Source organism: Pantherophis guttatus, chromosome 2, assembly GCF_059756535.1.
Source record: "Pantherophis guttatus breed Tessera chromosome 2, ASM5975653v1, whole genome shotgun sequence".
NCBI lineage: Eukaryota > Metazoa > Chordata > Lepidosauria > Squamata > Colubridae > Pantherophis > Pantherophis guttatus.
In genome coordinates this window covers 111382201-111409189 of record NC_142064.1, presented here as the reverse complement: position 1 = coordinate 111409189, position 26989 = coordinate 111382201, and the positions used below count along the sequence as shown (strand labels likewise).

The 26989-nt window shown below is 43.3% G+C and overlaps 2 protein-coding genes across 10 annotated transcripts in view; one reads left to right on the top strand and one right to left on the bottom strand.

Annotated features, from left to right (window-relative positions):
• Positions 1 to 22870, bottom strand: part of LOC132709517 (uncharacterized) — a 57552-nt gene extending 34682 nt beyond the window's left edge. The window contains exon 1 of the mRNA XM_087888511.1: positions 16838 to 22870. Within this exon, the coding sequence (XP_087744637.1) occupies positions 21464 to 22696 (1233 nt within the window). The 5' untranslated portion in view covers positions 22697 to 22870 and the 3' untranslated portion in view covers positions 16838 to 21463. The remainder of the gene's footprint in view (positions 1 to 16837) is intronic.
• LOC117677549 (hepatic lectin-like) overlaps positions 1 to 26989 on the top strand; it is a 70863-nt gene that overhangs the window by 28605 nt on the left and 15269 nt on the right. For 2 of the 9 annotated variants that reach the window (XM_087888509.1, XM_034437832.2), the window contains exons 1-5: positions 12133 to 13079; positions 16425 to 16529; positions 17089 to 17199; positions 19320 to 19382; positions 25815 to 26204. In XM_087888509.1, the coding sequence (XP_087744635.1) occupies positions 12953 to 13079; positions 16425 to 16529; positions 17089 to 17199; positions 19320 to 19382; positions 25815 to 26204 (796 nt within the window). In that variant the 5' untranslated portion in view covers positions 12133 to 12952. Of the gene's footprint in view, positions 1 to 10967; positions 12041 to 12129; positions 13080 to 13359; positions 13438 to 16424; positions 16530 to 17088; positions 17200 to 19319; positions 19383 to 25814; positions 26205 to 26989 lie in introns of those variants that run through there. The other 7 variants (XM_034437833.2, XM_087888507.1, XM_087888508.1 and 4 more) reach the window with 7 other exon arrangements.

Below are 26989 nucleotides of genomic sequence, written 5' to 3'. Positions count from 1 at the left end.
TTCAGTTTCAGATACTTCGTAGATAGATACACCAGTTGCCCCACATAGAACAAGCATTGTGTCCTTCTCTTTTTTCCGCCTGCCACTTGTATTCTGTGGCTGCTTGGCTTAACGCCTCTTTCACCACCCTCCTTATCTCTTTCACCCAGCCCTGGACACCCACATCGGCTGGGGTCACCCTAGGACACTCTGGTACTGGCACGAACTCCCAGCCCATCGCCAGCTGAAACAGAGTAAACCCCATGCTAGTATGGACTGTGTTATTGTATGCTACTTCAGCAAATGGGAGTAGATCAGCCCAAACAGTTTGCTGATGTCTTACATAGCACCACAAGTAATGCTCCACCATGGCATTGGCTCTTTCGACAGCCCCACTGGTTGCAGGATGGAACACCGAACTCAGGCCTTGTGATGACCCAACTCGTCAAGAAATCCCGCCAGAATCTGGTGGTAAACTGTACCCCTCTATCCGATATCACCCTCTGAGGAACGCCATGGAGGCAATATATATGGATGATAAACAACTTGGCCAGTTTCCTGGCCGAGGGGAGACTGGGGCAGGCTATAAAATGGGTCTGCTTTAAAAATAAATCTATCACAGTCCAGATGACTGTATTGCCGCAACTTTCCGGTAGCTCCACAATAAAATCCATGGCTATCTGTTTCCATGGGTGTACTGAGGCTGCCACTGTCTGCAACAGGCCTGGTGGTTTACCTGGTTGGGGTTTCATGGTAGCACACACCACACAGCTCCTTACATATTCCTCTATATCCCTTTTCATATGGGGCCACCAGAACTGGCGGTTGGTGAGATGCAGGGTTTTTAGGAACCCAAAATGGCCAGCTGGGCAAGGGTCATGGCAGCACCAGAGTACTTCTAACTGAACAGCCCGGAGAACATATAGCTTGGACCGCTTCCAAATGAAACAGTCTCTCTGGGCAAGTAGGGATCGGTTTTCCTTGTACCATTGATCTACCGGAAGCACAGTCTGGATGGCCTGCAGAATGGGGTCACTAGTTCCCTATTGGGATGCAGATGGTGGATGTTGGGAGTCTAGTACTTTGGTCCGATCTGTTGGTATGATGGCTTGTACCACCTCCTCCTGGGCACTGTCATATTATAGTTTCCTGGAGAAGGCATCCTCTAGGAAGTTCTTTCCTGCTGGTATGTATTTCAAGGTGATATTAACCACCTGAAATACAGTGCCCATCTCACCTGTTTTGGCAAAAGCCATTGTGGGGTTTGGAGGGCCTCCAAGTTCTTGTGGTCCATCCATACCTCAAATGGCACACACACCCTCTAAGAGGTGTCGCAATGTTATCAACACCCACCGAACTGCAAAGGCCTCCTTCTCCCAGATTGGCCAGTTATGCTCGGTCTCCATTAACTTTCGCGATATATATGCACATGGCTGCAGTGCCCCCTCCTCGTTCCTCTGTAGGAGGACTGCAGCCACTGCCACATCACTGGAGTCAGCCTGCACCACGAAAGGTTTAGCTGGATCTGGGTGTTGGAGAACTGGTTCTTTCATGAACAGAGCCTTTAGGTGCTCAAACGCTTGCTGGCACTTGAGGGTCCATTGTATTGGGTAACCCGGACGGGGTTTCCTTGTGAGGTATTTCATTTTTAGGAGGTCAGTGAGCGGTAGAGCCACTTGGCAAACGATGGTATAAATTGGCAATAGAAGTCGGAGAAACCCAGAAAGCTTTGTAACTGCTTTCGGGTTTTGGGTGCCAGTCTATCACCACTTTGAGTTTAGAGGAATCCATCTCCACCCCATTTGGTGAGATATGGAACCCTCCAATCGGGTCTGAAACTTGCACTTGGACAGTTTCACGTACAAGTGAGCAGCTAACAGTTTCTTGAGGACCTGGCATACCAGGGCGATGTACTCCTCCAAGGTCTTTGTGTATATAAGTATATCTCTCTAGGTATACTAGTACCCCATTATACAGGTGTTCATGCAGGACCTCATTGATAAGCTGCATGAACACAGCTGGAGCACCTTGCAGGCCAAAGGGCATTACTCTAAACTGGTAGCTACCAAGGGGGCAATTCCACTCATCCTCTGCTTTTCTCCATACCGTGTGATACTCCTTTCGGGATCCAATTTGGTGAAAACCCATCCCTCTGCCAAACAGGCCAACAGGGAGTAGAGGTGTTCCATGCATACTGTGTTGATCCCCCTAAGATCTACACATAATTGCAAGCCTCTGTCTTTTTTCCCCCTAAATAGGATGGGCGCAGCCACCCGGGATCTCGCGGGCTGGATAAACCCCCATTTCAGGTTTTTTTCAATGTATGCCCTCATCTCCTTCCGCTCTGGTGGGGTCATGGAATACATCTTGGGCTTCAACAATGTTGAAGGGGAGGGGAGGATCTCTATCCCACAATCGGTGGGGTGGTGGGGAGGCAAGGTGTCGCATTCTTTTTCACTGAATACCTCCTTCAAATTGGTGTACACCCAGGGGTAGCTTAGCTCTCCATTTTCCTGTGACTGAGCTATAGCCTCCACTCCACCCCAGTCTAAGGTCAGGACTCAAGGCCATTCTTCATGCAGTGGTGGGGTAGGCCCCAGACAGTGGTGAAATCTAAATTTCTTTCCTACCGGTTCTGTGGGCGTGGCTTGGTGGGCATGGCTTGGTGGGGGTCATGTGACTGGGTGGGCGTGGCTATGTAACCATGTGACTGGGGGATCAAAAGACAGAAACTCACTAAAAATGTCCTGCTGGAGCAGGGTTGGACTAGATGACCTCCAGGTCCCTTCCAGCCCTGGATTATCCTCTGAAGCTGCGTCTAGTGCCAAGTTTATAGTCCTTCCTTCCTTCCTTCCTTCCTTCCTTCCTTCCTTCCTTCCTTCCTTCCTTCTTTCTCTCTCTCTCTCTTTTTTTTTCAAAAACGCACTCCCTGCCCCCATTTTTTGCCTATACCCCCCCATTTTTGGCCTATCAGGCTTCAGGGCCTGCTGGGAGCAACAACACACCTACACCCCCTGTTTTTTTGCCTACACCCCCGTCCCTCATTTTTGGCCTAGCAGAAATGGACCTCTCCACCCCACCACCCCCATAAAAAAGGTTTTGATGATCGTGCGCCACAGCTGTGATCCTCGGAGCCTTTTTTTAACCTTTTAAAAGTGTTTTTTTTACTACCGGCTCGGGCGAATAGGTAGTAGAACATGCTTTAAAAAAGAAAAAAAAGGCTCTGATGATTGTGCAGCATAACTGTGATCGTCGGAGCCTTGTTTTTACTTTTTAAAAGCATTTTTTTACTACCTATTCACCTGAGCCAGTGGTAAAAAAAATGGCTAAAAAGTTTTTTTTAAAAAGTTCCAACAATCAGCTGAGAGATATCGGAAGTTTTTGTTTTTTTTTACTTTTAAAAGCATTTTTAACTACTGGTTCTGGCATGTACCCCTGCATGTGCAGAGGGTACAAAACACATCACCTCCTGGTTAAAACCAGGAAGTAATGACAACCGGATGGGTGGGCAGAGCCTGGCGCCAGGATTGCTACCAGTTCTCCAAACCACCCGCCACACTCGCTACCTGATAGGCGATCCAGTCCGAACCTGGAGCATTTCACCCCTGGGCCCAGACTATCCACAGGTGACAATAATAAAATTGTCGGGCCCCACTTGTCCAGCCAGGCTAGGCCCAAGACTATGTCCTTGGTTATTTTTGGTATGACCACGAACCGCAGAACCTCCCGGTGAGTACCCATCTCCAGGACTATTTCATCCATAATGTGGGTGGCTGGATGACATCATTGCCATTACAGCCATTACCCGATATCATTGTGAGGTACTGTATATAGGTAGCCATATCAGTCCATATGGTTCAATACCTGGCCAATGAAGAGGGCTCCTGTTAAATGTTGCCCTTACAGTAGGAGGGTCCCAACGTCCTATCACTGGCGGGCCTTGCTCAGCCCCTGCCATGATATGGGGAATGGGACCATGGTCCTCATAACCCCGAGGTCTCTCATCTTCCTCCCTCAAGCCATAAGGGACACGGGCAGCCCATGCCATCCCTGGTTGTGGCCTATGGGTCTGCACTCCCAAGGCCCCTTGGGCTGCATATTGTTGGATCTCACTGGGGTCCCAGAGATGTCCAGGCACAGCCCCTAGAGCAGGGGTCCTCAAACTTTTTAAACAGGGGGCCAATTTATGGTTCCTCAGATTATTGGGGGACTGGACTGGCTGAGTGGGCGTGGCTAGGTGGCCATGTTACTGGGTGGGCGTGGCCAATTTTGCCTTTGTCCTTCCTAAGCTGTACTTGCTGAATCCAAGGCACCTATTTATTTAATAAGACACCCCCCTCCAAGGGAAAAAGAGCACTCACTTTCTTGCCACTTGACAAGAACAGCAGCAGCTTCAGGCTTCTTAAAATAGGCCATTAAAAAAAATAAAACAAACAGGATTTCCTTCAGAATAACTCCTGATTATATGTTTCAGAAGACCACACAATAAACCAGACTGAGAACTGCACCAATTAAGACTGCAACTAAAACCCCCCAAGATTTGGGAAAGAGAATCACTCTAAAATCCACTTGCATTCCATTTCTCTGAATGCACCATATATCTTTATTTTATGTATTGTAAATTGATTTCTGACGCATTTAATTTATGGAATTATCTTTTGTTACTACTTCCAGCAATATTAATCTGCATTTCTTACTTTATTTAAAAATGAACAGATTTCAAATTATATAAACCCCATTGAGATTATCTGTAGCCAAACACAACCTCCACCAATTTGTTCTCACACACACACCAATCTGCTTTAAAAGGTAAATATTATATATATAAAGTAAATGTTACAAGCAATACCTTAATGCTGATTAAATCTAAAAGAGGCCAAATCAGGAGGACTGATCAGAAAGTGACTCCCTGATAACTAAGGACAGGTCCACCTCAAGTTTCATTTAGAATTGGAGGGGTGACAGAGAAAGAAAAGAAGTTTTTAAGTTAAATAGGCTTACTCTGATACAGCTAATCAATTTAGGTCTCGGAACACAGGCAATGGAACAACAATAAAACATCCCTCCCCCACGTTGCTGCTTCTGAACTAAAGAAAGCTAGCAATTGAATCCAAAGTCAGAGAAGGAACCCTTACAAGCCCCAGTCTCTGTGTCCTCCACTCCCACCCCCCTTTTTTTCCGAATCCAAGGGAAAAAGCTCCCAGCCCCGAAACAACACTCCCAGAGCTGGAGAGCTGCACTTGCAGTAGGAAGAAAAACCTTGGGACTTTAAAATCTCAGGGAGAAACCCCCGCTTCCTCTTCCAGGTGGCTGCTTCTGAACTAAAGAAAGTTAGCAAGTGGGAGAGCCAGCCAGTCCCGGGGATTTAAGCTTTGGGCTCCCCTTTTTCTTCCTTCCTTTCCAGCAATCTCTCTTTCTTTCTCCTTCCTTCCTTCCTTCTCATCTTTCTTCCTATCTTCCCTGCCTGCCCCCTTGTCATTCCCATCCAGAGTTTGGCAATGCTGCTGGAGGCCGTGCTTACCGTGGCTGTGGCTTTCCCATGTGGGGTGGGGCGGGGCGGTCCCAGTGAAAGGGAAGCCACACAGGCTGCAATGTTGGGCCTTTTTGGCATTCCTGGCCCTCAGAAGCCTTTTGACAGCCAAAAATGACTGTGTTTTTGGCCTCCCTCCTCCCCTCCCGCCTCCAGTAGTTCTCTGCCTTACCTTCCACTTCCAACTCACAAAGGTAAATCCTGTGCTTGGTTGAAGGGTGGGGGCCAGCGGGTGGGTAGGGCAATGTGGGTGGGACAGCCTCGTGGTCCCATGCGGGCCGGATTAACGGCTTCTGTACAATTCCCTTCATACCTCCCCCGTCTATTACCCATCTTCCATTCACATCTTTCAAACCACCTACTTTATTTCTTTCCCTTAACTTTTTGATTCTATAGGTTAGCCATCTTCCCAGCTTGTTGGCATTTTCGAAATAGCCTTGTTTAACCCACCTAATTTTTTCAGCTACTTCTTTTTGGTCAATTAAATTTATTTTGTGGCAAATTGAGTTTTTTTCTTCTAATAATGCCTGGTCCATCGGTTTGTTTCGTAGTCCCATTTCCACTTGTCCTAAACCATCCATTAGATTTGATTGTTCCTTCCTTTCCAATCTCCGCTTCCTTATTGTATATTTTATTACCCATTCCCTAATTAACGCCTTATAAGTATCCCAGTTATTTTGCAGGCTCGTATCCTCTTTCTTATTCTCTTTAAAAAAACATTCTATTTCTCTCTTAATCCCGGTCACAACTTCCTCATCCTTCATCCATCTTCCATCTTTTCCTTTTCTGTTGGCCCCTCCATGTTACAAGCAAGGGGCTCTGGTCAGCCCAATCATTAACCCCAATCTCTACCTCGGAAACATACTCTCCTAATTGTAGTGTCATCTAGGCCATGTCGATCCGCGACCATGATTTATGCCTGGGAGAGTAAAATGTATATTGTCTTGTCTCTGGATATCGCTCTCTCCATATGTCCCGAAGGCCTAATTCTTCTCTCATCATAATTCCTTCCTTTGGCAACCCTCTCCTGTATGTTTTCTTCTCTCCCCCCGGCAGTTTATTACCCGGTGAATAGTCCAAGTTACTGTCCAATATAACATTAAAGTCCCCAATCAGGCAAACATGATCATAATTTAATTCAATCAATTTTTATATATACGTTCATAAAAAGATTTCTGGTTTCCATTTGGAGCGTAAATAGTAACCAATAGACATTTCAGTTGTCTTATTTCTAGTTCTATTAGCAATAATCTTCCCTCTTCATCCTTAAAAATTTCTTTGGGATTTAAATAGTCCTTCACATATATCACCTCCCCCCCCCCCGTTTCCTCTTATCTGCCGACGAATGATACATCTTCCCAAGACTTGAACACAACAAATATTTCTCATGAGTTTTTTTAATATGGGTTTCTTGAAGACAAGTGATATCATAATTAAGTTTCGCTAAGTTATTTAGTATTTTCCTTCTTTGAGAGGGAATATTTAAACCATTAACGTTCAAAGAAATGAGTCGCACCTCTTCCCCCATCACCACCTTTCTTCCCCTCCTTCTTTTAATCCTATTTTCCTAGTACTTTTTTCTTAGTTTGCCGGGTTTCCCGTAACACCATCTCTCTGCCTCCCCCTCCTTTTTCCTCTAATTTCCCCTCCTCCTTCCTTTCTTCTTGATTTCCCACACTATTTTCTTCCTGCAATTCCTCTGAGCTTCTACTCTCCTCCTCCCTTTCCAATTCCAGCTCTAGTTGTGTAGATTTAAAATTGTGTTCATAAAAATCCTGGGCATCCCAGTGATTTTCTATTTTCACTCTCCTATCATTCCACATGAACATGAGACCCTCAGGCAATAACCACCTATACATAATCCCGTTCTTCCTCAGCTGTAGCATTAAAGGCTGGTAGTTTCTCCTGATTTCCCTAACCCATCTTGGAACTTGCCTCAACACTGAAATCTGTTTTCCCCTAAATACTACAGCTCGGTCCCGAGATTTCTTATAGATCTCCTCCTGCACCGATTTTTTACTAAATCTGATATATACTTCTCGTGGGTGGTTATATCTCTTTGCATAATTAGTAAAAACCCGGAACACCTCATCAATATCCCTAAGGACCACTGCTTTATCTTTTTCCAGTATTTCAGAAATAATGTCCCCTGCAATCCCTTTTAAATCTTCTCCTTTTTCCTCTATTACATCTTGCAATCTTAGAATAAAGGAAGAACTTTCAAGTTCCAAGAAAATTATCTCCTCTTCTACAGCTCTATTTGCTGAAATCTGTTCACGTTCATAGCCATGCAGTCGGCCTTCACATCTACCTAACCTAGTTTCCACTTCCTGTATTCTTCCCTCCTGCTTCACAATGTCACCTCGTATTTCTTCTAACTTCTCATTAAATTCCTTAATATCCCCCCTTACCGCTCCCATTTCGTCTTTTATATCTGAAATAAGATCCTCAAGTTTTTCAAGTTTTTTGGAGATAGACTCCTGGTTCTTTATCATAACCTCCTGCATAGCTTGGAGCATCCCCTGAAGACTTTGCAGGGTGGGAGCCTTTCCCACAGAGGTCTGATCATCCGTATTCTTCACCATCGTTGAGGTTGATGAAATTGGAGATGACACAGCTGGGAGCATAACAACCTGTTTCCCTGTTTTGGTCATTGTAGTTGTCATTGCAGTTGACATGGTTGTTATTTGAATCTATATAATATCGGGATTTAAGAGTTCACTCCTCGGACTTCCTGTTTGCTGCTGGCCGCCGCCAGACGTTCCTTTGGGATCGTCAGCTTCCACTGCCTGTCAGAGCCGCCTTCACAACGGAACGGCGGCTCGAAAAAACTCCGTTCCCATGAGGAAACGGAGATAGAGCCGGCAGGGGTGGGTAGAACTCTCTGCAGAGTCCCAAAAGTTTTTCTTTTACTTTTGGGATGGAGCGGATGAGATGCCCCATATCCCCAGCCGCTGCTCCGGGCTTTGGGAGACCTCTGCTAATGCAGAGCCAGGCGTCAAAAGCAAGCCTGCGAATTTGACAGATTACTCAAAGAAAATGTGAGCTGGACCTGTAATACTGAAGCGCAAGTATTTTACTTATCTTTTAAAAATTACTTAAGAGAATAGAGGAAGAGAAAGAGGAAAAAAGTTTTTTTTTAAAATGGCGTCTGCCGCGGCTGGAGAAGAGTTTGAGAGGGAAAGTTCTTCCGTTTTTTATTATTACAATGTAGCGGAATAAATACCACTGGCTACATTTGTAGACAAAACTCCGCTCCTGTTTTTGTCTTTCTCTTTTTCCCCTGGAGGCCTGATTGTTGCTGGCTGGAAGTCTTTTGTCTTGTTTTTTTTTTTTTTCTTCTTCTAACAAAGCCTGCTAAGGCGGAAACATGGCACTGAGGCTTGTGAAGTTAGACAAACAAATAGGTGGGGGGGATTCCCCCACTAAGAATTTAAAGGAACAAGTTTTAACTCTTCAGTCCCAGAAACCTGATTTTAATATAATAGAATTTCTCTTAGAGGAGATTGAAAGAAGGGATGAGATTGTGAATCAGCAACTTGAAAAATTTAAGCAGGAAACTAAGGAATTGGTGAAATCCAAGTTTGACTTTTTGCAGCAAAAAATTTTAAAACTGTCAGAATTCATGATTCGGTTGGATACAAATACTAATTTACTAGAGTCAAAAATGGATGAAATTCAAGATAAATTGGACAATAGAATTCAAAAAATTGAAAATGATTTGTTAAATATTCAGGATTATAGTTCAGAAGAAAAATTTAAAATGGATGCTGACCAAAAGTCTGGTAATGTAGAAAATCTGCAACAGAGGATTGAAAAAGAGGTTCTAAAGATACAATATAATTTCACAGAATATGCAATAAGACTTAGAGGTTTGCAGGAAAATAACAGAGATGACTTAAGGAAAATATCTTCTGAATTTCTAGCTGGGATTTTAAAGATTCAACCTGAGGAAGTGTTTTGTAGGATTGACAGAGCTTATCGAATAAACTCCTGGACTGCCAAGCAAAGGCAATTGCCTAGAGATGTGGTAATCTATTTTTCAGATAAAGAAATTAGGAATAAAATTGTGCAAAATTCCTTCAATTCTAATTTGCAATTGTATGGAAGAAAGATTTGGATTTACAAGGAACTCCCACCTAAGATATTAATGGAAAGGAAGAAATTTGGCTTTCTGGTGTCTGAGTTAAAAAGGAGAAATATTCAATTCCGGTGGGACGTCCCAGTTGGTATTATATTGAGATATCAAGGAGAAAGATACCAGTTAAATACTGTTGAAAGAGCGGAAGAATTTTATCAAAATAGGTTGAAAATGAATTTAACGTCTTCAGATATAATACAGGATAAGCACAAGGAGCTGGAACTAAAGACAGAGACTGTACCAGATAAATTGCCTTTGGATTTATCGGATACCCCAGCTGGATTATTTACAAATTTGAGAGAAGTGCCATCTGATTTTAATGTGATGACTTATCAAGGCAAGGACAAGCATGGAAACCAATTAGAGGATATACAAGGGATAAAAAAGAAACGCGAGACACAAAAAATTAGGATGGAAGTCAAACCCACAAAAAGAAAACAAAAAAAGAAATAGGTTGTACAAAAATAGAAATTTCTAACCCAAGCAACAGTGAAGCCAGTGATTTTAAAATATGAATGATTATGTGAAAACATAGAGGAGGCGACATATTGGTCAATATCATCCTGAGGATAGTGGCAGATCTCTGCATTGCCGTAATTTTGGGACATGGAAAGAGCCTCAAATTGATGGTTTTGAATTATCTACTTTGAAACTTCTTTTTGTGTTGATAAATATATTATAATTATCTTGAATTATAAGGCAAGAGAATCACATTGGGACATGCAGAAGATCGGGTTGTTACCCAATACGATGATGGAAATTAATAATCCTGATGAAACCCACAATTATTATTATATGGAATATAATTATAATGTCACTCGGGTGGTTGTTTTTACTTTTATATATATAAGAAGATGTTTACTACTGATGGGGGCAGATATGATTGGAGATCTTGAATAAACTGTTGCATCAGCAAGCTATGTTACCCTATTATGGATGTTGGTTTTAACAATCCAGTGGAAAGACTTCAAGAAGATATTATATGGACTATAAATTTAAAGTTATTGTCTTTTCTTTTTTTATTTAGATATAATGGAATATATATATATATATATTTTTAAGTAGTGTGGGCAGTGAATTAAAGATATCAAGAATTGTTGTGTATGGTAAATTTGTAAGACAGTGGGTGAATAAGCTAGCTACAGACTGATTAGTTTAAGAAAAGGGATTTTTAAGTGATACATTTAGGGGAGTGGAGGAAATGGATAGAGTGGAATAAATGTTAAATTAGATTTTATGGGGAGCCCGCTTTGAAATGTTATTAAAGTAGGACTTATCGTATAGTTTTAAAGTGGAAGCTGGTTTTGAATTGTTGCAATAATGTATAGATATAAAACACTATTATGCTAAATTAGAAGTTATTTTATAATAGTTATAGTATAATGTGTTTGTTTTTTTTTGTTTTTTTCTCTTCTTCTTTTCTGAAATGTATGGATAAAGGGGGATTTATAATACTTTTAGTAAGTAAAGGTCAGTATTTTGAGGAGGGAGTAAGTAATCTGTTATGAATTAGGGTTTTTTTTTTGTTACGAAGAAGTCACAGGGGGGGAAGGGGGGGGAGGGGGGTTAGGGAGGGGGGAGGGGGGGAAAAAGGGGGAAAAATTTGTATTTGAAAACCTTTTCAATAAAAAAAAAAAAAAAAAAAAGAGTTCACTCCTCCAACACCAAGTCAAAATCTCCCTTAAGGTTTAAACAAACCAACAATAATACATTTCCTAGAACATGGATTACAACACTCAGTTCTCTCCTCCACAGGGATTCACCATCAGATGGGGGGGGGAGGGGGGCGGACAGAGATCAAGTGTTCTGTCATTCATCTTCTCAGCACTTCTCACCACAGGTGGGCTAATTACAGATGCAGGGGGGGGGAAACTTCAAAGAGGAGCTTCAGATTTCCTTTAAGTTGTCAGCAATTCAATCTCTTTAATCCCTCCAATCAACACCAGAAAGAAAGTTTGCCTCTCTCGCTGTAGCAACTCTACACATGGTTAAAACCACACTCGCTGGCAGATCTAACACAAGAAAAGTTTCCAGTTCTTCCTCTCCCTTCTCTAATCGCGATGACAATTGTCCCAAGTATTCCACTATTTCAAATCCCTCCTGCCGCTCGTTGCAACATGGACTTCCCTTCCAAAACGGCTTAGTCACAGTCCAGGGGCAGCCATTAATGGCTCCCTCTCCCCAGTCGCTAGGGTCGAGGTATCTGCTAAACAACACGTGGGATCGCCACCTCCTCACATATCTCAGCTCACCACACCTTCACTGACCTCCTCACGGTCAGCGCCAGCAATAAAAGCCGTTTGCCAGCTGGGGAGAAGCAGATCTAACCAAGAGTCCTCTCTGATCCCGACCTGCTACAAAAGTGACATCACCGGAAATCCCACACAAAGGTAAATCCTGTGCTTGGCTGAAGGGTGGGGGCCAGCGGGTGGGTAGGGCAATGTGGGTGGGACAGCCTCATAGTCCCATGCGGGCCGGATTAACAGCTTCAGCAGGCTGTATCTGGCCCATAGGCGATAGTTTGAGGGTGTGGCTCCTGGGGAGGGTGGCTCGCCACCATAGAGTCCTGCCATCCCCTGCTCTTGCCTGGGCCCCTGAACCCCATGGCTCCAAAAATTCTTGCAATACTTCTATTGTCTAACTGCCAACAGCTGTAGAATAGCTCCAGTCATCATCCAATATTCTTCTCTCTCTCCACTGGGAGAAATGGGCCCCAGAAGGGGTGAGCACCGGACTGGTGGGTGGTGGGGTCCTATAGTCCACAGTCCCCAAAGACCCCAGCCACCATTCCTTTGCTCCATGCCGGCCAGCTCCAGAAATGAAGGACTCCAAACATAGAAGATGGTTAGAACCTTGTCTATCCACACCGGCACATACTGACAACCACAATCAATGAAAGGAGAATATTGTTGGAGCTACCGCTCTGTGCTCCCCACCACCTTATAAAGCAATCAAACCCATCTAGCAATTAACCCAGCCCCACCCCACCCCACACATTAAGCACTTAGCACACCCTCGGCAAGCTGCAGCAAAGCAGTCAGTCCAGCCACACCCTCATACGCGATCCCAAGCTCCGTGTTCTGGATGTTCAAGTGGCAGTCAGGCCAGCCAGAGCCCCACAGCTGCACTCCGGCTCCCAACTGCCTGCAAAGTGGCTGTAGTCCTTCCTGGGCTGCAAAGTCCACCGTGAGGTATGTGCTGCTCATCTGGGTGTGCTGCAGCGAGTGCGCCTCACAGCTGATCCAGGGAAGCCATGGTGAGCCTGGTTATATCATCCAGAGGCATCCGCCTCCTGTCTGGGCATGCTGAAGCGAGACCGCCTCTCAGCTGAATCGTGGAGGCAGCAGCAGGCCCAATGCCAGTGCAGGCAGGTCGGCCGAGTCACGGAGGCAGTGGCAGCCTCGGTGCCAAGGTGGACAAGTCGGGGAGGTGAGTTCCTGCTGCAGCCATCATGCATACTGTCCCCTTCACCAGCCCGCCATAGTGGCAGCTCCAAGCCACCAGACGCACCGGGGCTGACATTTTCTTTCTTTATTGCTGTTTTGACTTATTTTTCCACTTTCCTCTCCTTCCTTTAAAGTATAACAATTAAAGTATAAAGCAGGCAAGAGATGATGAAAAAAATTATTCCATTTTTTTATTGCTGTTTTGTATTGTCTTTTTCTTATTTTCCCTCTCTACTTTGTTTCTTTTCTTTTCTCTTTTTTAGGCAGATGACATGATTAATAGCAAGACAGGAAAGAAAGAAAAAGCCTTTTAAGATAGGGTGACATGATTAATAGCTAGAGTAAGTGATAGAAATAAAAAGAATATTAATGTATACATTTTTATTTGATAAAATGAAAGTAACAATGAGAAATAGGTGGAATACTTGAATAATGATAGATTGTAATCTAATAGGGATGTGTATTGTCATTAGAAATACATAAGTTGATTGAATGTAATAATAATGTTTAACCTGATCAGTTTTATTTGTATTGGAATGCATGGTGCCCAGGTGCCACACTGTTCACACATTGATTTGACATTTTTATAAAAATAAAAAAATAGAAAACTTTTTTTAAAAAAAGAAATACCCATTTACTTTTTCTCAATGTCAGTTCATTTGTGTTTCTTGTACAGATGAGGGCATATTTCTGGAGCAGTTGGGATAATAACCAACTGCATCTTTGCACAAAACATAAAACACTGAGCACATTCTGGTTTGGGATTCTCAGTATTTAATTATGGAAGAATATTAAACATTGTGGAAGGTGGGACCAGGGGTGAAATCTAAAAATTTTTGCTATCAGTTCTGTGGGCGTGGCTTAATTAGTGGCTGTGGCTTGTTGGTAAGGTGACTGGGTGGGCGTGGCCAAGAGAATGTCACTTCTTTGCCCTTTTTTAACCTATAAAACACAACACAACACAACTGGCTCACCCACAATGTAAAAGCAGCTGTGCTAGACTCAAAATGGCCCCTGTAACAAGTAGGAACCTCACACAGCCACAAAAAGCCCCAAAAGACAACTTTCACACTTTGCACACACACAACACAACACAACACAACACAACACAACACAACTGGCTCACCCACAATGTAAAAACAGCTTTGCTAGACCCAAAATGGCCCCTGCAACAGGCAGGAACTTCACACAACCACAAAAAGCCCAAAAAACCAACTTTCACACTTTACACACACAAAATTCCACATATAGCTTTGTGAGATTTTGTGTGTTTGTGTAGTTAAAGTGAAACACTACAGAAACACACTAAATCTAAGAAAGCTGCAGAAATATTATTTTATTTTAATGTATTTTTATTTTTATATAAAAGCAGCTAAATTTAAAACTTCCTAAACTTTAAATGGCTAGGTCTAAAAAAAGAACAACTAAAAAAACCCCAATTAACTATATTTTAAAAGCTCCCAAAGGGAAAAAAAACTTACCCAATAGAACAGGGGTCTCCAACCTTGGCAACTTTAAGACTTGTGGACTTCAACTCCCAAAATTCCTCAGCCAGGGAGTTGAAGTCCACAAGTCTTAAAGTTGCCAAGGTTGGAGACCCCTGCAATAGAAGGTACAAGGCAGGCAGGCAGGCAGATAGAGCTGCTCACCGATGAGCTTGATTGCAGGCAGGGAGATTCAGTTCCTTGATGATGCAATGGATTGCAGGTATTACAGCAAGTGAAGCAAGGTAGGTGTTGCGACCAGCAGCTAAGGTAAGCAAGCTGGGGGGGGTGGGGGAGGGATTTTTGTTACCGGTTAGCAAGCAACTCAGCTGGGATCATCAGAGCTTGGCTCGTCAGAGCCATTTAAAAGAAAAAAAAGGCTCTGATGATCGCGCGGCTCAGCTGGGCATGGGGGGGGGCAGGGGCAGGGATTTTTGCTACTGGTTCTCCGAACTGCCCACCGCCATCGCTACCTACTCGTCCGAGCCGGTCCGAACCGGGAACATTTCACCCCTGTTTGGGACCCAAACAATGTATTAAACACAGATACCCTTGGGATAACAAATGCCAGCATTACCTCATCCAACACTAATTTAAGGGGAAAATGTTTTACAAAGGAAACAAAATGAATGGGAAAGTTATTTTAAGTAGAAATTGAAAACTAGATCTACTTAATACAAAAGAAACAGAGTTATTACTAAAGCACTATGTTTCCCTTCACTCTCCTTTAAGGCTTATGGGAGACATCAGAAGGCTAAGGAGACTCATGATAGCATGAATCATTTATAGCATAAATGAAGGGACTTCATAGATCAAAATCTGTAAATAAAATAAAATAAAATAAAATCTCCCTGAGGGTAAGACCAGAACTGATGGGTAGAAGCTGTAAAGACCTTTACATCCAAATTTGAACTAAGGAGGAATTTTCTGACTGAGAGAGCTGTCAGCAAAAACTTGCCTCTTGAAGTTGTGGATGCACAATCACTCGAAGTTTTAAGAAATGACTGGATGGTTAACTATTTGTCCAGAATGGTACAAAGATTCCTATACCGGACTGAGGGTTGGATAGGAATTCCTCTGAGGTCCCTTCTAAACCTCTGATTCTTTTATTTTCATATGCAGAATACTTAACATTTGTTCCAGCTGTCATATATTGTATGATATACTGTATATGAGATTATAATTTAAAACATTGCAAAATTGCAAAATGTTGATGTCATGAAACAATTTGTGATTTTCCAGATCACTTCAGTAAAGATTTCCTGCAACATTAATAGAATACTTCCTGTTGATTATAGTTGATATTAATAAGTAGATTGATAACCAATAGATCTTTCATTTGTTTTACATTAATGGCAAGTAAGGAAGAAGCTTTACTCTATTTCTCTCTATTCCTTTTTATTTCTCATTACAAAATAAGAATAAGAAATAGGCAAGGAGCTTTCTGTCAGTGGTAGGAGATATTATTGTGATCCCAAGAATTCATTCTAACCAGTATTGTTCTGTCTTGATTAATATGTCAATCCCAAATGCCTCACAATTTCTCATGTCTTTGGTCTGGCCTTCCCTTTGTGATGTTGGGAATGTCTCAGCCGGGCAAGGAGGAGGGATTGAGTGGGGATTTAGCCACAAGAGATCTAGGATTGTCCCTATTCCTAAATTCCATGGAACTTTTTCTGTTTGTTCCCAGGGAAGGACGATCATTATAGATAGAATATAATAAAGTAATCAACTTGAACCTTTCATGCATGGATCTGATTGCTTGCACTTGACAATGAGGACATACCAGTAATACAGAATGCAATTGGGAATGTCTTATTAGAATTTCCTTTGCCTCCCAACAGATTCCAAAGAGAACCCAGAGATGGAGAGTACATATGAGCCTATTGACCCAGCAATCAGTCTAAATGGGAAAGAAGTAGAGCTGCTGCCTGCAGATTGTTCTCCAGGTATGGAAAGACCAAGCTTCTCTGGAAGGTCTATGTATAGGAACTTTATTTAGGAATAGGCCAAGCTATCACCTAGGTTGTTTCCATGAGAAAGAGCCCAAAGCATTTGAAACTTGGAAGAAAGGCAGAAAAACTTACTTCAGATAGATAAAGAAGGTACATAGAATAAATCATTAACTCTCTATCTATAAGTTGTTGTAGAAGAGCAGACAGAGCTGGGATGGAGGCAGAGTTAAGTGCATTATTAGTTTAGAGTTGTTCCATTCTCATAAGTGTTCCAAGGGCATCTCCTCCTAAATGCAACCTACCCTTTTCTGGCACCAATTTAATGCTGAACTTTAGTTGACCAGATTCTTGTATATAAACCTGAAAAAATCTTCTATGCTGCACTCTTACAAAGGTCCTCGTTCTTTGGGCCTGAATTAAATAAATAAACAAACATATATTTAGCAAAATGTAAGATTCATTTTCAGCTTTTTTTTTCTCAAAAAGCTTGTAATATGGGGCTGGAAGGGCAGTTGCTGGGAGAGCAGGAGCAACCCAAATTCTTTCTTTGCAGCATGTTGGAAACCAGCTTTCACATGCAGAGCTGCCATGGTAACTGTTGCCCTTGTGCTGGCCACATCTGTGTCCCTGAATGTGTTGCTGCTCGCTCTGGGACTGGTACACTGTAAGTGTTCTCCAAAGATTGATGGGATGTGAAATGGGCCCCAACATATTCTCTTAGAATCAGAATATAAAGGTGGAATTCACGCAAACTTCCTGGGATCTAGGCTTAGGTCCACTACTTAGTGGTAGAAGATAGGGCTCCTGCTTAGCTTTCGGAGGGGGAAAACCTGGAGCACTTCATGGCATTTTTGGATTCTCCAAGATACAGTCTCCCTTCTTTTGACTTCCACCAATTCAGAACTTGTAGGAAGCAGCAGATCCATCAGAAAAAAATTGATGTGGCCGAAGGATCAATTGCTCTGTGTGATCTCTAGATATCTACGGAGATGACTACTGGAAAGAAAATAACTAGTTTAAACTGCCCTTGGTCACAGGTTTGCATATTTATCATACCCATATACCATTTCAAACCCTCTCTTGTGCCTCTGTAGATGCCACATGCTTCTCTATTAACTAGAATAGTGACCAGTTAGGGATTGCCAGCATGGAGCCCAGGAACACCAATGTATCTGCAGACACTTCCTTTGGTGTTCAACAAGTTTCAAGCCCAGTTCCACTTGATTTTTTTACTTTAAAAAAATTAAAAATGGGAAGCAAAACAAAATCCCAATATCCAGGTGTTTTTTTATTCCAAGAGTGCCTTTGTTTCCCCCCCCCCAAACACACAAAAGGATTATTGCAACTCATTGCTTTATTGGAAAGTATGCTCATCTACCCAGGTGAGAAAGATAAACAGGCATAGTAGAGAGAATCTAATAAAGAAGATTCACAACTCTAGAAAGAGTTGTGTCAGGTGAGATCCAAGCAAATTGGTATTTCCCTTCTGATTGTCCCTCCACCCCCATCCCACCCCCGACAGCCATTTTGTAATTGCACACAAAAGTAGGGATTTTGTGAGAGACCTCTACCATTCTTTCAAAATTCCAGCTTTGCCCCACTGGTCTGAAAAATAGTTGGAAATTGTTGGATTAAAGTGATGGAAAAGGAAAGGGAAGACCCTAATTTAAATTCATCCTCAGTCACAGCTCATGACCTGACTTTGGGCCAATCTCTCTTTCAGCCTGGTATTTGTCATAAGATTGCTATTGCAGAGAAAAAGTGAAGGAGAAAGTGCTATCTAACTTACATGAACACCTAGAGGAAAGCAGGATAGAAATCTAATGCATGAATAGCAAAAATATGCCTGGCTTCTTTTTTACAACTGTGTTACAGACCATTTAACCTTGAAGTACATCAAAACAAAGTAGCTGTGCTTAATTTGGTTGCATGCTTGGTTTTGCTTGAGGAATAAGAAAGTGTTCCATATTAAAATTGAGCTGTGGCTCTGGGTAATGTGGTGGGATAATTTTCTAAGAATACAATGATCAAAGAAAACCCAAGAATGGGTTACCGATATGAGCAGGAAAGCTGATGATGTTTGTATGAGCATGCTGAATAGTCCCCAGTTGGATAAACTACCATATTTTTCAGAGTATAAGATGCACCTTTTTCCCCCCTAAAAGATGCTGAAAATTTGGGTGCATCTTATACTCTGAATGTAGCTTTTTCGAAGTTTTTTTTCAGCCCTAACGAGGCACCAACGAGGTGCTAGCAAGTGAAGTGATCTTCCCAGCTTTGCCTGCTCCCTCGCCTCTCTTCTGTGCTTTAACGAGGTGCTAGCGAATGAAACGATCTTCATGCTTTGCTCCAACTCTCAGCTGTTCCTAAGAAGCTTTTTTTCAGCCCTAACTAGGCGCTAGCCGAGTGAAGTGATCTCCCTGTGCTTTGCCTGCTTTTCTCATTGCTGCTTCCTCTCAGCTGTGCCTTAGAAGCTGTTTTTTATCCCCAAGTTGGGGATGAAAAACCAGCAAACTAATGTGCTGATGCTGACCAGACTAAGGACGCTAGCCAGATGAATACCTGGTAGGCAGATTTCCCACCCACCCCATTTTCCTCCCCAAAACCTAAGCTGCGTCTTATACTCCAGTGCGTCTTATACTCCAAAAAATACAGTATGTTAGTTGTCCCAATAAAAGCCAGGGAAGACAACACTTTTAAACATCCCCATTTGGCAAATGTGACTGTTTTTGGTGGCCTCAGCATTGCTCTTTCTAAGATAAGTCTGCTTGTGTGCCTGAACAGATTCTAAAATGGTTGCTACTCTGGAACAAGCACACCAAGAGAACAGGCAACTGCAAGAGGCAGGTGAGTATCCTGGACAGTTGGGGAAGATGCTCATGAATTAAAGTTTTGCTTTGATCTCTGAAGCATGCAAGGAATGTCAATATAACATTTCCATCTTTTTTTAACCTAATTTGCTGCTCTTCCCTGACTGTATTTCACTGTTCCTACCTTTCTTGCAAATGTTCCTTTGATATTCTTGTTCTTTTTAAAAAAACTCAGAGGATTTTCTGTTTATTGGCATTCTCTATTGATGCAGCTTTCTTTACAATTTCTTGTCTGATATTGAAAGTCTGCCTGACATGATCCTTTATTACCCCAGGTTCTTTCTCTGACAATATGATTTATTGTTTTTGTTTTTATTGTTTTTATTGGATTTGTATACCGCCCTACTCCTGAAGGACTCAGGGCGGTGAACAGCCACAAAATAAAACACATAAATACAAAAATTTAAAATAGAATAAAAACAAATTAAATAATTTGGCTGAGACAAATTAAAATACCCAATAATTTAAAAAACAAATTAAAATTTGCATTTAACAGGGGAAAAGATTTAGGCCAGGCCAGCTTGATGAAATAAGAAAATCTTGAGCACGCGACGGAAGGTGCGCAGATCCGGGATCCTCCGTATCTCCGGGGGGAACTCGTTCCAGATCGTAGGTGCCCCCACAGAGAAGGCTCTCCCCCTGGGGGCCGCCAGTTGACATTGTTTGGCCGACGGCACCCGGAGGAGCCCCTCTCTATGGGAGCGTACTGGCCGGTGGGAGGCTATTCGTGGTAGCAGGCGGTCCCATAGATAACCAGGTCCTAAGCCATGGAGTGCTCTAAAGGTGATAACCAAAACCTTGAAGCGCACCCGGAAGACCACTGAGAACCAGTGCAGCTCGCGCATGAGGGGGGTCACATGGGAATGCCACTTCGCTCCCATAACCACCCGCGCAGCCGCACTCTGCACCAGTTGGAGCCTCCGAGTGCTCCTCAAGGGGAGCCCCATGTAGAGAGCGTTACAATAGTCCAGACGAGAGGTGACGAGGGCATGAGTGACTGTGCGTAAGGAGTCCTGATCTAGAAAGGGACGCAACTGGAGAATCAGGCGAACCTGATGAAAAATCCTCCCGGTCACGGCCATCAAGCGCTCTTCTAAAGACAGCCGTGAATCCAGGAAGACGCCCAAGTTGTGAGCCCTTTCCGTGGGGGCCAATGATTCGCCCCCAATAGTCAGCGATGGCACCAGCTGACTATATCGGGACTTTGGAAATCACAGCCACTCGGTCTTGGATGGGTTGAGCCTGAGCCTGTTTCAGCATCCAGGCACCGGGACATCACTTCAAGGGCATCGTTGGGGTGGTCCGGGGTGGAGATTTACAGCTGGGTGTCATCAGCGTACTGGTAGTACTTCACCCCGAAACTACGGATGATCTCACCCAGCGGCTTTACATAAATGTTGAACAAAAGGGGCGAGAGGACCAATCCTTGTGGCACCCCACATATAAGGTGCCTTGGGGTCGACCTCTGCCCCCCTGTCGACACAGACTGCGACTGGTCGGAGAGAAAGGAGGAGAACACTGTAATATGGTGCCTCCCACCCCCAACTCTTCCAACCGGTGCAGTATGATATCATGGTCGATGGTATCAAAAGCCGCTGAGAGATCTAACAGGACCAGGACAGAGGAGCAACCCCTGTCCCGAGCCCTCCAGAGATCATCCACCAACGCGACCAATGCCGTTTCCGTGCTGTACCCAGGCCTGAAACCCGACTGGAACGGATCCAGATACGTCGTTTCATCCAGGTACTGGGGAAGCTGTTGCGCAACCACACTCTCAACAACCTTCACCACAAAGCGAAGGTTGGAGACCGGACGATAGTTTACCAACATTGCCGGGTCCAGGGGAGGCTTCTTGAGGAGAGGCCTCACCACCGCCTCCTTCAAGGCGGCGGGGAAGACACCCTCACCCAATGATGCATTTATAATCCCCTGGAGCCAGCCTCACGTCACCTCCCAGGAAGCCACCACTAACCAGGAGGGACACGGATCCAACAAACATGTGGTCGCGTTCAGTCTACCCAGAATCCTTTCCACGTCTTCAGGGGCCACAGGATCAAATTAATCCCAGATAACATTCTCAAGACCTGCCTCTGTCACCCTCGCTGGATCTACCCAGTCGGAGTCCAGATCTTCCCGAATCTGAGTGATTTTGTCATACAGATACTGAACAAAATCCTCGGCTCTTCCCTCCAAGGGGTCCTCCCGCGCTTCTTGGTGGAGCAGGGAGCGGGTCACCCTAAACAGGGCAGCCAGGCAATTATCTGATGACGCAATAAGAGCAGCAAAATGAGTACATTTTGCTGCTTTTATCGCCACTAGGTAATTCTTAATATGAGATCTTACCAGTCTCCAGTCCGATTCAGAAAGACTGGCCCTCCAACTACTCTCTAGGCGTCTTTTCTGGCGCTTCATCTCCCTCAGCTCCTCGGTGAACCAAGGAGCCAGGTGAGATCGGCGCCGGGTCAGATGCTGCAAAGGCACGACTCGATCCAGAGCTCCAGCAGCTGCTCTATCCCAGGCGGCCACTAGGTCTCCAGTCGAGGCATGAATCAGAACCTCGGGGATTGGCCCAAGCTCCATCTGGAACTTATCAGGTTCCATCAGGTGCCTGGGGCGGTACCATTTTGTCAGTTCCGCCTCCCTGCAGCAGGGTGCAGCGATTCGAAGGTTAAGGCGAAGGAGAGAGTGATCTGACCATGACAAGGGCTCAATGACTATATCCCCTATCTCAAGATCACTCAGCCACTGTCCAGAGACAAAAACCAAGTCCAGTGTGTTTCCCCCCGTGTGCGTAGGGCCATGAATTAGCTGGGTCAGGTCCATAGCCGTCATGGAAGCCATGAACTCCTGAGCCACCTCAGCCACCTCACCCACGGATGGCAGGTTAAAATCCCCCATGATCATAAGTCTGGGGGTATCAATCGCCACCGCGGCGGAGTAGCTCTGGCAGGCTGCTGCCACGTGGCAGGGAGCCAGGTACGTGATCAGCAAACCCATCTGAACCCCATGACCCCACTTCACAAGGAGGGTCTCACAGCCGGCCATCTGAGGAACAGTGGTCTCCCTCGGCTTAAGGCCTTCTCTAATAATAACCGCTACTCCCCCGCCCCTCCCCTGTGACCTCGGCTGATGGAATGCGTGGAAGCCTGGTGGGCACATTTCTACCAGAGGGACCCCTCCCTCCGGGCCCAACCAGGTCTCCGTAATGCCCGCCAGGTCCGCTCCCCACTCCTGAACAAGATCACAAATGAGGGGGGCTTTATTTACTACAGACCTGGCATTGCACAACATCAGTCGAAGGCCCGGGCCCTGAGGGTCTGTGCAACCTGGAGAACGAGTGGAGCCTTGGGGCCTGGAGCATGCTACCGCTCGGAGACAGCGGGTGCATGCTCCCTTAACATGATATGGCCCCTTGCTCCCGCCATATCTACCCCGCCCGCTCACAGTACCGATGGTAAAAACACAATCTGGACAAGCTCGACCCCCCCCATTACCCCCGGATCCCCCACCCCCCTCGCTGCACATCATGGCCAGGCCCAACCCTCCCCTTGGTGGGTTTTCCCCCAAACCCACAACCCTAGTTCCAATTTTACCCTCCCCCCCCCGGGACCCCTTAAAAGTTTAACCAAAAATTTACATAAAAAACCCCTCAACCCCCTCTTCGCCGCATGATTTAGAAGACTACTTAGGTCTTTTCTTTTTTAGTATCGTGGAAATATTTTTCTACTTCAGTTCTCAGGAAGTCTTCTATATCTTTCATAGCTTCTATATCTTTCAGTTCTCTTTTGCATACATTAAGTGCAGATCAAATCTTGAGAATATATCTGGTGTTTTTGAAACATTCTAACCCACGGGTGTCAAACTCACCATATCACATTGCTGTCACATGACGTATTGTGATGTTTTTTTTCCCTTCGCAGAGCTAGAGTGGATATGGCCTGTATGTGATGCATCTGGCCCATGGGCCGCCAATTTAACACCCCTGTTCTAACCCAATATTTGACACTATTAATTCATGGTCTGTTCCACAGTCTGCACCTGAAAGTACCCTGGCAGTTAGAATTACATTTCTCTATCTGCTATTTCCAGTTATATGATCAATTTGTTTCTGATATCCATCCAGTGGTATTTAGGAGCAGTCTGTATTTGCCTCCTGCATTTTGACACTTATCCAACCCAACTATTCCTGTAATTACAGATACTCCAATCTTTGTATTCTAATCATGCACTAGTATTACTACATTCTTTCTAAATGTTGCATTTATTTCCTCTTGCAATTTGCCTTAGAGTTTTTCAATGTCATTTATTTTTCCACCTATAATAAATGCATTAATGTATATAAAAGAATCACTGAATATCCACTAATTCTGACCAATAAAATCCTGTTTCTTATTATTTAAAAATGAGTACGTATGTACCAGTATCTTTGTGGACTGTCATAGCCACTCCATTCCTTTATATGGACTCATGTCCTGCATACTATAATCTGATTTAAAATGGCTCATTCTGGTCTACCAAAACTCCCCTAGTCTTAAAACATTCCATTTAGTACGCTTCATTTCCATTTTTTTTTTAAATTTGATTTATATGCCGCCCTTCTCTGGAGACTCAGGGTGGCTTACAATGCATTAAGCAATAGCCTTCATACTTTTGTATATTTATACAAAGTCAGCTTATTTTGTCACTCTCAAGTTTCCTTGGTTCATGCCCATTACATTCCATATTCCAATTATTTATGTCTCCGTATCTGTATATACATACATTTATGCCTGTATATCTAGAACTTTCTTTATCAATAGTGACATTATTAGCAACCATCCTTCCTTGCAGCTCACATTGGGTTTTATCATCACTTCTAGATCTATTTGTGAAAACTCCATGTTCTTTCCCACTAACTAGAACTGGCTGGGGAATTCTGGGAGTTAAAGTCTATGTACCTTAAAGTTGCCAAGTTTGGAGAACATTGAACTGAAGGAATGCCTGCCAAGCTAGGTACTCCATCATCTGTCACCTAGTTTCATTTAAATGCTACATCCAGAACCATACAGTTTTACTAGCACCAGTACAAAAGTGGCTTGCTACTACCTTCTGGGTCTGGTTTTGGAATTCCTGCTGCTAGATGGGTTGGTTCCCCTTCTCCTGAAGTATTCCACTGATCTTCAACCCTGTTAGATAGTTTCTTAGCTTAGATATTAACCTTACAGTATCATCAAGAGTGATGATCCTTGCCAGGATTTTGCCAGGACTTCCATCATCCCACTAGAAATGCACTCAAAGTCACTAGTTTTCTACTGTACCCACACCATGTAAAAAGTGTTAACTCCTTGGGAGGGAAAAAATTGGACCAATTCTCCAAGGAAAGAATTTAAGCAAACTAATATTTAAATAGTAAAGGAATGTTCTTTTTCTTCACTGGAGTATTTTTCAGAACTAATGCCAAGAAAACTGCGAACAGAAATAGGAAATGTGTTTTAATAAATAATTGCTTTTTTAATATAGTTTATGAAAATCTATAAACAATTATTCTTGTTGCTTTCCATTTTAGGATCATTTGGCTGGCTGTTGTTTATTCAAGTTTAATATTCATTGTTAAATTATTTAACATCTTTCTGCTTTACTATTAATTCTAAAAACTACACCTGTACCACTTAGGTTATTTTTTCTTTAGGGACAAGTTGCTATAACTCTTATCTTATTTTAAGCAGCCCAACGTCTTTGAAATAAATTGAATATAAATGTTTGTGCAATAAATTAACAGATGAACAAATAAAACTGTGTTAGAAAATCAGTTATTTAGACAAATATTAAAAATGTAAAAAAAGAGATTGGATCTTACAGTGAGTGAGAATTTACTTGATCAAAGCCAGATTAACTAGTAGCAAGCTTGTGGGTCATCATTCCAGATTCCCTCCACTGGTCTGCCCTCAGTTTTAAATGGTTTGAAAAAATATTTTAAAAGTATTTTATTACCTTTACATTTACTAAATGTTCTCTATCTGAATAGTTGCATGCAATTGGCTTCTCCTATCTATGATTGATGAAAAATCTTACATAAATGTTTGGCATGTAATGTTTGATTATATTTCATGTTATGGGCTATTCATACTAGTACATTAGTGTAGCAATCACATTAGTGTGAAGATCCTTAATACTTCTCAAGCATCTGATAGCTTTTAGGCCTGTCAGGATCTAAAATTTTAAGAGATTTCATTCAAGTATGCCTAAAAAAGAAAAACAAATCACATTTCAATAAGAGTTGAATTGTGGGGCTTTCCTTTCCTTTGGTGCTTTTTTGATGATGCTGAGCAGAGACCTAAGTTTTTCTTTCTGTTTTTCTCCCTCTTTCTACCCCCCTTCTGGCTCATCTTTGCCTATCCTTCTTCTACACTAACTCCACTCCGTCTTCTAGTACCTGACCCCTTCTTACTATTCAATGAAGCTCACAATGCTTGCATGACTATAAAACAGCCCAACAATCTCATCAAAGTTTCCTGTGACCCTGATGCCCCAGGCCAGCGCTTTCAGTGGCTCTCCAGAGGCCTCCTTCGTCATGTGGCATCACAGCTATGTGTGGAAGCCTCCACAGCAAAAAACAGGGTGGCTATCCTTCTGAAGCCTTGCAATGTGCAGAGATCATTTCAACACTGGGAGTGTCGCGACCATGACTTGCTGGCCCTTCAGGGCACAGATCTGTACTTCAACTATGGCAATAGTGCCAAAAAGATAGCAATGCTGTATAGCCAGAATGGGCACTGGAGTCGCTGGCTCATCTATGGAACACATAGCAACATCTGCAGCAGTGAGTCTCTGCAACATCTCTTTTTTCAAGGACTTCTTCACTTTATCCAGGAGGGAAGGGTGTTGGTGCCTGGAGGCTCTAGATGCCCTGAGATCTGACAGCCAAAACTGCTGTTCTGTCTTACCCAGGACATGGGTCATTTCTGCAGCTATTTCTGCTTCAATCATATATGGATAATATATGGCTCATCTCTGTCTTCTCAGCAAGGAGCAGATGCTGAAATTCAGAGATTACATATTTGGGACTGTTCATATCATTTTTGAAAATAGTGCCTATCTGGAGCTCACCACTCTGCCTTGCTACTGTTTACTTAATTAACTGTAATTGCTTTTAAATTAAATTAAATTTAAATTTAGCTTCCATCTTAGTTCCACCTGATTTCTGGGGTGTAGTCCAGAGGTGGGTTTTAGCAGGTTCTGACCAGTTCTGGAGAACTGGTAGCTGAAATTTTGAGTAGTTCGAAGAACCGGTAATAAAAATTCTGACTGGCCCTGCCCCTATCTATTCTCTGCCTCCCAAGTCCCAGCTGATAGGGAGGAAATGGGGTTTTTGCAGTAACCTTCCCCTGGATTAGGGAGGAAATGGAGATTTTACAGTATCCTTCCCCTGCCACGCCCACCAAGCTACACCCACCAAGCTATGCCATGCCGAAGCCACACCCACATAACCAATAGTAAAAAAATTTGAAACCCACCACTGGTGTAGTCCAAACATATAACAAAGACCAAGTAATTCCCTTGTTCTGAAATTTATTGTGGGATATACTTTAGTCAGAAATTTTATGG